This window comes from Loxodonta africana, chromosome 18, assembly GCF_030014295.1.
Source record: "Loxodonta africana isolate mLoxAfr1 chromosome 18, mLoxAfr1.hap2, whole genome shotgun sequence".
NCBI lineage: Eukaryota > Metazoa > Chordata > Mammalia > Proboscidea > Elephantidae > Loxodonta > Loxodonta africana.
The window spans coordinates 68,827,714-68,838,201 of record NC_087359.1 but is presented as its reverse complement, the minus strand read 5'-3'; the positions used below and the strand labels follow the sequence as shown (position 1 = coordinate 68,838,201).

Genomic DNA, 10,488 nt, shown 5'->3' with positions numbered 1-10,488 from the left:
GTAGAACTGCGTCCCACAGGGTTTTCCATAACTGATTTTTCAGAAGTAGATTGCCAGGCCTTCCTTCCAAGGTGCCTTTGGGCAGACTCAGACAGCCACTGTTTTGGTTAGCAGCCACATACATTAGCCATTTGCACTACCCAGGGACTCTACAGTTGACCTGGGGCTACATACTTTCTTGTTCACAACCAGAGAGACTATTTCTACTTCAACCATCACACAATAGTTTTGGGCTTCACTTTGAAAGGACCAACTTACTTCTCATTTCTGTCCCTGGACCAATCACCATGACTTATGTCAGGGTAGTTGTTTGGGCCCTTAAGTGTGTCATGAGGACGGAGTCTAGTGAATGATTTAAGTCCAGTCATGCAAATGGGATGGAGTCAATGCCACCAAAAATGCTAAGGATGGCTTAGGAGTAGTTTCCCAAAAGAAAGAAAGGAAAAGTTAAATGGAACTTGGGTACACCTCCAACTAACGTCTTGTACAAAGACTCTTTAGAAATGAACCACACCTAGAGCACTGGATTAGATTTCTTTGGATGCATGCAATAGAAATCAACTCTAACTACCTTAATCCAAAAGAGAAGTCTTGGAAAGATAATGCAGGAGCTCACAGGATTCAAGAAAACATTGACAATCCAGGACTACTCAGGAATCAGAGAGTTCTGAGGGCCTTAGTAACAGGAACGTCTCTCCTGCTTTCCTGAGCACTTTGCTGAAATGAAGGAAGTCCAGTTCTACTTTGTCTTCTTCTGTCACTTCACTCACCATTGAAAATCTTAGGAGAGTGAGTTCAGCTGTCCATGATTAGTTCATACACCTGGGCTGAACTCAGGTGGTGACTGGGACGATCTAGTAAAAGGAACTTCCAAAGATGTCTTTGGTTTCCATAGTGAGAGGCCAGGGTGGCTACTTTTATAGTCCCATTAAGTTTGCCCTCATTTGGGAAGACATAATCTACTATAAGGAAATTGGAGTGCTCATATCAAGGAAGCCAGCACCCGTCTGTCAGTTTGTCATACTGTGGTGGCTTGCATGTTGATCCAATGCCGGAAAACATGCCACCAGTATTTCAAATACCAGCAGGATCACCTATGGTGGACAGGTTTCAGCAGAGCTTTCAGACTAAGACAGAATGGGAAGAAAGGCCTGGCAATCTACTTCTGAAAATTAACTAATGAAAACCTTATGGCTCACAAAAGATCACTGTCTGACTTGCTTGCTTTGGGCACGTCAATAGGAGGGATCAATCACTGAAGGAGGACATCATGTCTGATGAAGTAGAGGGCCAAGTGAGGGTTGGGGAGAGCCTCAGTGAGATGGATTGGCACAATAGCTCCAACGATGGACTCGAACATGCCGGCCATCATGAGGGTGACACAGGACTGGGCAAGACATCATCCTAGTCTACATAAAGTCACCATGAGTCTACTGAATGGCAGCTGCCTATCTACCTATCTCTATCAAGGAGGAATGGACGCTGGGTGAAAATTTTTAAATATTGCAAATAATTATGTGGGGTGTCACAAAGCAGTACTCATACAAAACATAATTTAAATGCTTTTACTGAAAAAGCAAGAAAGGTTGAAAATAAGTGAACTAAGATTTCAGTTCAAGGCAGAACTATAACTTTAAAATAAGCCCAAAGTAGGAGAAATTATTAAAAATAAAAATAGACATTAATCAAAAAGAAAATTAAAAAAATAGCATTTGATTAATAAAACCAGAATGTGATTTTTTTTAATAAATCCAATAAAGCAGACGAATCTTTGCCAAGTGTGATGAAGGAACGAAAGGGAGAGAGAGAGAGAATACAAATAAATGACATTAGAGGTCATGACTACAGATATGGAGATTTTAACAAGCGGTAAAAGTATAAATCTAAAACCTTACGATAATAAATTTGAGCACCTGCACAAAATAGATGATTTTCTAAGGAAATATAAATTATGAAAATTGACTCAACATTAGAAATCTAAACAGACCAATAATTATTGTAGGGGTTATAAAGGTATTCAAAGAGCCATCCTTCAAATGACATCAGGTCCAGATGGTTTTATAGGTGAATTCCAACCAAAACTACATAGAACAGAAAATGATCTATAAACTGTTCCAGAGAATAGAAACCTTACTAATGGATTTTATAAAGCTATCATAACCTTAATAGCAAAATAAACAAACGAACAAATAGGCAAAGCCTCCAAAAAGAAATCTATGGGGCACTCCGATTTTTGAACTTAGATGCAAAAGTTCTAAATAAACTGTAAACAAATCATCCAGAATTATATTAAAAGAAAAATTTATAATGACCAAGTAGGGTTACTCCCAAGCATTCAAAGAGGCAAAATTTGAAAATGTATTAATTCAGGACCCTTGTGATTTGAGGAAGGTAAGACATAGGATCATCTCAGTCGGTGCCAAAGCATATGAATCTCATTTCTATGTTTGGAAAGTCCTTCAACTTAGGAATCTCTGGAGAAGCAGAACCTGCCTCTTACTACATAAGCTGAAAGTGCTAGATGCTTGCTTTCCCAACTCTCTTGGAGCAGAGACAAAAGCACGTGACCAGATGGACTCCCACCTAGACTTTGAATCAGGGACTAACATCACGAGGAAGCAGGAATGGTGCAGGGTTCTCTCTCTGCAGCAGTGGAGGTTGTGGGAATGCTGAGTTCCGGCTCAACAGTTCAGTGGTTGGTGCAAACTCCAGTGACCTGGTCTTGCATCAGGAAGAGTTTTGCTCACCAGACTGGTTCTGCAGCCTGGCTCTGGGCACTGTTCCTGGCTACCTAGCTCCAAGCCTGCTTGTCCAGCCCTTACTGAGAATTTTGTGAAGTAGCCAATGTATTTTTAATAAATTTCTTTTCAGCCTAAATTAGCCAAATTTCTGTTGCTTATAACTAAAACCCTAATGGATACCAACGCAGTGAAAATCAACAGCCTCAGAGCTGTCCTCCATGCCGTGCCTTTTCCCCACTTAACGTTCTACTTCCCTTCCCAATGCTCACTGCCTCACGTTCTCCACATCTTCAATTTTTTTTTAGTTATTTATATAAAGGGCAAATCTGTGGATTAACTGCATCTGGCTCAAGCATCCACCCCAGGTCCAGTCACCAGTGATGCAGCAGGCTCATGTGGTTGCATTTGGTGTCCCTACTGGGGGACAGTAGGTGGGGCATTTTTATCATTCAAAGGGGTAGTGACCAACTAACATGGCAGCTGACTTTCTGAAATAGACACCAGGCCGGGCCTTGGGAAGTCAGAAAAGTCTTCCCAGAGGAAGAAATTCTAAGCTGGGCCTGCCAGATGAGTTAGAATTAGGCAGGAGAGGGTAAGAGGTGCGGAGAAAAACCAGGCTGGGAAAAGAGCATAATCCCAAGTAAAAAGTGGAAGGGAAAGAGATGGGGCTGGACCGCAAAGGTCAGCTTCATGCAGGACCCTGTGGGCCCTGTTGGGAATTCTGGACTTCCTCCTGAGAGCTCTAAGGAGCCATTGATAGGTTCTGAGCAGCAGCAGGACAGGAGCAAACGTGCAGGTCTGAAAGACAAGTCTGGTGGGAAATAGAGAGAAACGGAGGCCAGATGCGAGGCTGTGGCAGTGAAGCAGTAGAGAGAAGATGGCCCATGGACTAGGAATGATGGCAGTGGGGATGGAGAGGAGTGGACTCAAGAGAGATTAGAAAGTAAAATCACCAGGACTTGGTGATAGGTTGGTTGTGGGGATGAAGGAGGGAAGGAGTTAGGGATGACCATCAGGGCTTTTGTCTGTATTGATTGACTGGCTAGATAAATGAGTAGAAGAGGGTCCCTTCACTAGGCTGGAGAACACAGGGGAAGGAGCTATTTGGAGAGATGAGGTCTTAGCTTCCTAGTGCTGCTGTAACAGAAATACCACAAGTGGGTGGCATTAAAGAACGAAAATTTATTTTCTCACAGTTAAGGAGGCTAAAATTCCGAATTCAGGGGGCCAACTCTAGGGAAAGGCTCTCTCTGTTGGCTCTGGGGAAAAATCTTTGTCTCTGTCAGCTTCTGTAGTTCCATGATTGATCTCCATGTGGCATCTGTCTTCCCTGTTTCTTCTCTTTTGTCTCTGTGTCTATGCTACGCCTTATAACTCAGATGCAATTAGATTTAGGACACACATACACTGATACAGCCTTATCAGCATAAGAAAGAAAATCCTATTTCCAAATAAGATTCCATCCATAGATACAGGATTTAGGATTCCAACACATAATTTGGGGAGACACAATTCAATCCATAACAGATGATAAGCTCTGCTTTGAGCATATCGTTTTAGTGCCTGTGGAACATCCACGTGGAGAAGTACAAAAGGCAGTTGGACATATGTGTTTAGGTCTCAGGAGATGGGTCTGGGTCAGAGAGAAACGTTTGAGAGTTACTGGGGATAGGCAAGGAGTACTAACAAGTCTGTCGTGGAAGAAATATAGGCAGAATGTTCCTTGGAAACAAGGATGGTGAGACTCGATCTCACTTACTTTGGACATGTTATCAGGAGGGGCCAATCCCTGGAGAAGGACATCAGGCTTGGTAAAGTAGACGGTCAACAAAAAAGAGGAAGACCCTCAGTGAGATGGACTGACACAGTGGCTGCAACAATGGGCTCAAACATAGCCAACAATTATGAGGATGGCGCAGGACCGGGCGGTGTTTTGTTCTGTTGTATATAGGGTCACTACGACTCAGAATTGACCTGATGCCACATAAGAACAACAACCAGGAGCCCTTGTGAGGCAGTGGTTAAAAGGTGAAACATTGGTGGTTTGAACCTACCTGCTGCTCCATCGCAGAAAGATGTGACAGTCTGCTTCCGTAAAGAATACAGCCTTGGAAACTCTATGGGGCAGAGTTCTACTCTGTCCTATGGGATCGCTGAGTCAGAATCAACTTAACAGCAATGTGTTTGGTTTGTTTTGGGGTATAGGTGGCAAGGAACTGGATAAGGTGCTTGTGTAGCAGAAAAAAGAAGAGGGCTCATGGACACTATGTTGAGTCAATCACAAAAGGACAAATATTATATGAGACCACTATTATAAAGAAACAAGAAAAGGTTTGCACATGAGGGAAGAAAACAAAAAAACTTTGATGATTACCAGGGATGGGGGAGCGGAAAGAGGGAGGGAAAATTACCAAATAGTAGGCACATGTTAATATTGATGAAGGGAAAGGCAACACGAAATATGGGGGAAGTCAGCAAAACATGACCAAGGCATGGGAGGACACTGAAAGGAATGAAAGAACAAAGGGCAAAAACGTAGTTACTGCAGCCTAGACAATCTTGCAACAATAGTATAACAAACACTAATTCACAAACGGACACATAGGTAGATATATATGCCAAGAGGTGTGCGAGGGTATAAGGGAGCACACTCATCTGCAGATATAGGTTTGGTGGTAGATATTTCTACATACATTATTATAAACAATAGGCCACACAAGGGATACTGTCAGGGCAACTTCTTAGAAATAACCAAAAACCTCAGGGGACGAAGTTTCTAGGCTCAAAGGTGAAGGACCATAGACTCGGGAGACATCTATGTCAATTGGCACAACATAGTTCATAAAGAAAAGTTCTGCATCCTACTTTGGCAAGTACCTTCTGGGGTCTTAAGAGTTTGAAAGCAGCCATCTAAGATACAACTATTGGTCTCTTACCGTCCAGAGCAAAAGAGAATTAAGAAAACCAAAGACCCAAGGGACAATTAGTCCAAAGGACTAATGGACTAATGGACCACATGAACCACAGCCTATACGACCCAAGACCAGAAGAACTAGATGGTGCCCCACAACCACTACTAACCACTCTGGCTGACATCACAACAGAGGGTCCCAGACAGAGCAGGGGAAAAATTGTAGAACAAAAAATCAAATTCACAAAAAATATCAGACTTACTGTCCTGACAGGGACTGGAAGAACCCCCAAGACTATGGCCCTAAAACATCCTTCTGAACTGGAAGTGAAGCCATCCCCAGAGACCATCCTTATGGGCCTGTCACAGCATAGACAGGCCCATAAAATAGTAACACCCGAGAGGAACATGCTTCTTAGCACAATCAATTACATGAGATCAAAAGGGCAACATTTGTCCCAAAGCAAAGACGAGAAGGCAGGAAGGGGGAGCAATTCAGGACGAGAGGAAATAAGGAACCTAGGATGGAAATGGGGGAGTGCTGGCACACTATGAGGAATGACACCAACATCATGGAACCCTTAATGTACAAACTATGGAACAGGAAACGAATTTGCTCTGTAAACTTTCACCTAATGCATGATAGAAGACCAAAATAAATAAATCTCAGTGATAAAAACCAAAAAACAAAAAGAAGAAGAAGTGGGCTCAAGGTCAAATCCTGGGGCATGTTAAGTTTTCAGCAAGTGCAGAGGAGTCCATAAACGAGACTGAGAGGTAAGGGGAAACCAGGGAAGTCACAGTGTCATAAAGGCCAAATGGCAATTCCAAGGACGGTGTGGCCATGAGCTTACAAGCTACATCAAGTACGATCATACTGGAGAAGTGTCTGGAAGATGGAGGGCACTGGTGGCCTTGGCAAGAACTGAGTCAGTGGAGCAGGGGGAGAAGCCAGCCTGGAGTGGGATGAGGAGGCAGAGGGAGGCAAGGCACGTACAGAGTTAAAATTAGGCAACTCTAAGAATGTAGCACAAACAGTTAAGTGCTCAACTACTAGCCGAAACATTGGTGGTTGGAACCCATCCAGAAGCACACTGGAAGACAGGCCTGGCAATCTGCTTCCAAAACGTCACCGCCTTGAAAACTGTATGGAGTAACTCTACTCTGTAACACATCAGGTCTCCATGAGTCAGAATCAACTCAAGGGCAAATAAGACAACAAAGAATGTAGCTGTGAAGAGGAGAAGAGACAGGGTGGCAGCTGGGGAGGTTTTTAAAAGATGGATACAGGTGGCTGAAAGTGTCCATCCTGATCTCCCCAGTGTGGAAGGAAAGTGGAAGAGTGCAGAACCAAACGGAGTGTTTGGGGGAAGTTGTGGAGGGAGTTGATAAGGGCCTGTGTCTGGGAGGGACATTCTGTTCCTAGGTCATTGGGGACCCTATCAGGCTGGCATTTCCTCCCCATCCCCAGCCCCTTCCTGCCCTTTGCCAGGCCCTCCCCGGGGCTGGAAGACAGAAGGACCAAGTCACACCCTAGAAGAAGCTCTGTGTCTTCAGATGTCTTTCTGCCTCTCTGTAAGCTGGGGCTGGGGTGCAGGGAGGTGGTGGTGGTGGGGTCTGAGGGAGGGATAAGAGCCAAGGACTTGTGAGGAGTAGTTTGGGCTTTGGGTGCAAGGGTGGGAAGGCTGGGAGGTGTGGAAGCTGAGTTTTGGAAAGGGAACCTGGAGGCTGCAGCAGGGCCAAGGGACAGGGGGAATGATGCCAGTGGCTGGTGGTGCATCCGCTCAAGTCCCCCTCGCCCACAGGTCCCCATGCTTCTCCTCTTCTTGCTGCTCCTGTTGCCAAGCCCCTCACATCTCCACTCCATCTGTAATGTATCCGAAGTGGACAGCAAGGCGTTAGTGAACTGTCAGAAGCGGGGGCTGAAGGTGCTGCCCCCAGACCTGCCAACAGACACAGCCATCCTGTACCTGGATGAAAACCCGCTGGCCACCTTCTCCACGGCATCCGTGGTGAATCTAACTCACCTCATCCAGCTGCACCTGGAGCACTGCCAGCTGGCCAACCTGCAGACTGATGGGATACTGTCACAGCTGAAGATGCTGGATCTATCACACAATCAGCTAAAAAGCCTGCCCCCACTAGGGCGGGCACTGCCAGTTCTCATTAGCCTGGACGTCTCCTTCAACCAGCTGGCCTTATTTTCAGGGGCCCTGGATGGCCTGAGCCAACTGCAAGAGCTCTATCTTCGTGGCAATCACTTGAAGGCTCTGCCCCCAGGGCTTCTGGCAAGCACACCCAGGGTGAAGAAGCTCAATCTGGCTAACAACGAGTTGGACGAGCTGCCCCCTGGACTCCTGAATGGGCTGGATGACCTAGACACACTCTACCTCCAAGAGAACTGTCTGCGCACAATACCAAAGGACTTCTTTGGGGACTCCATCCTGCCTTTCGCTTTCCTCCACAGCAACCCCTGGGTCTGCAACTGTGAGATTCTCTATTTCCGTAATTGGCTGCGTGACAATGAGCAAAATGTCTACTTATGGAAAGAAGGTATGGAGGTCAAGGCCATGACTCCCAATGTAGCCAGTGTGCAGTGTGCCAACTTATCTGACGTACCCGTCTACACCTACGAAGGGAAGGGTTGCGCCACCCTTGGTGATGACTCTGACTATGACAACTATGATGATGAAGAGTACCAAAACGTTGATAAGGTACCTGCCACCACGGCTGTGGTCAGACTCTCTACTGACACTGAAGCCCATACAGAATCTACTGCTTCTTCAGGTAACCATACGCTCTACTCGACTCTACTCCAACGATTCCCTATAATACAGACTACATTCACAACCGAAGAGCCCTCAGATTCCACCATATTCCCAAATACCGCAGAATCTATCACATTTTCTGAAATTCCAAAACTCACTAAAGAACACACCACAACCGCAGCCACCCCAGAAATGACTACTATGCCAACCAGTCCAGAACCCACCTCACTCCCTACTACCTTTGAACCTTTCAACTTCCTGAACATCCGTGGGGTGGCTCAAGGGAATGTGGATACTTCCAGAAATGACCCTTTTCTCCACCCCGACTTTTGCTGCCTCCTCCCCTTGGGCTTCTACGTGTTGGGTCTCCTCTGGCTCCTGTTTGCCTCTGTGGTCCTCATCTGGCTGCTGATCTGGCTGCAGCGCCTGAGACCCCAGGCTGCAGCTGTGTACACCGCACATCTGGAGCTGCAGAGGGGAAGGCAAGTGACCGTGTCCCAGGCCTGGCTCCTCTTTCTTCAAGGATCACTCCCCACTTTCCGCTCCAGCCTCTTCCTCTGGGTACGGCCCAGTGGCCGTGTGGGGCCTCTGATGGCAAGACGGCAACCCTCAGCCCTGAGTCTGGGTCGTGGTCAAGACTTGCTGGGCACAGTGGCTATTAGGTACTCTGGCCACAGCCTCTGAGGGTGGGTGGTTTGGGGACCTTAGAGAGGCCCTGAGGAGCTTTCCTGTGGAGATCTAGCTGTGGGTAGGTGGATAAGGAGCCAAGCGTCAGGGGGAGGTCTTAATTACTTTTTATCACAAGCCTCCTCTTCACACCACAGGCACAGCAAACCAGGAAGGGCAGCAAGATGGGGGTTGGGTGGGCCACAGATTCAGTTGCATGGGTGGGGGTGGGGTGGGGCGGGGTGGGGGGTGTTCTTAGGCCACGTAGTTATTACCATCTCTGTCGGGAAGAGTTTTAGGAAAAAGCAAATAATAAACAGCACACCACATGGTTTCCCCGTGTTCCATGCGTAAAGGAAAGCTTAGAAAAAGCTTTATCAAGATGTGAGCATTGGTTGTCTCTGCGTGATGTAAATATGGGTTTTTTTTTTTTTTTTCTCCACTTAGCATTTCCTAGTTTTTTTCCATCATGGTATATTATTTGTATAACAAAAAATAATAAAAAAGTTCATTTTCTTCTGAAGAGAGAGTGGCTGGGGCACCTGCCACTAGAATTCCCGAGGCCCCAAGGGGCCCCTGCTATTCACTATTACTCATGCAATCAGCCCCTAGTCTCAGCCTGCGTTTCCCCTGCATGTGGTGGTATCTTCCTCACCCAACTCCTGCCCTCCCCTCTCCTTCAGGCCACCCCAAGAGCCATAGGTCTCCCTGGTGTTTAGTGACACCGCTGAGGCCTACTGTCCGCAGCCTGCAGTGCTGGGGGAGGGAAGCGGGGACCCGCTCACATCTGCAGGCCCAGAAATGCAGCTCTCTCGCACCACTCAGGCGGCCTGGCTGTGTGTTCCATCTTGGTGGGTTTCATTGAAGGGTCTCGTTTCCTGCTCTCAAGCTAGGATGCAGGCAAATGGAACCACTTAATCCCTGTGCCAGAGGTGCTGCCATTCCCCTTATTACACTTGGCAGGGCATTCTCACCTGCTGCCTGGTCTCCAGCCCAACCCAGGGTTTCAGGCCCAGGAAATGGGGGTAAAGGCTGGGCCTTCTTGGCTCCATGGAGACTCCTCCTCCAGATGGTGCTACATCTTCCTAACTTGAAACTCTGACCGAAATTCTCCTGCTCTGACCTCTTCCCTGGTACAGGCCACGCTCCTCAGCTCAGCAATCGAGGACGTCCACGCACTGACTCCACCTAACAGTCCAGCGTCGTCTCTCCCGACACAGTTCACAATTTATGCTCCAGCAGTTACACACTTACCAGTTTACCTGCTCCCCAGCACTGCCTCTCCTCTAAGCCTTTGCTCTCGCTCTAGCCAGGGCTACTCCCGTCCCCTCCTCCTGCCCCAGCCAGTCTACCTGCCACTGTGTAAGCCTCTCCTGCCCTTGGGCTAGGCCAGGTGCTCCAA

At 46.9% G+C, this 10,488-nt stretch overlaps 1 protein-coding gene across 1 annotated transcript; it reads left to right on the top strand.

Moving 5' to 3' along the window:
- Positions 1-6,136: 6,136 nt before the first annotated feature.
- GP1BA (glycoprotein Ib platelet subunit alpha) lies at positions 6,137-9,275 on the top strand. Its single transcript, XM_064271644.1, has 2 exons — positions 6,137-7,227; positions 7,458-9,275. Exons 1-2 carry the CDS (start codon positions 7,210-7,212, stop codon positions 9,102-9,104), a joined length of 1,665 nt encoding a protein of 554 aa, XP_064127714.1. The 5' UTR covers positions 6,137-7,209; the 3' UTR covers positions 9,105-9,275.
- The last annotated feature ends 1,213 nt before the right edge of the window (positions 9,276-10,488 follow it).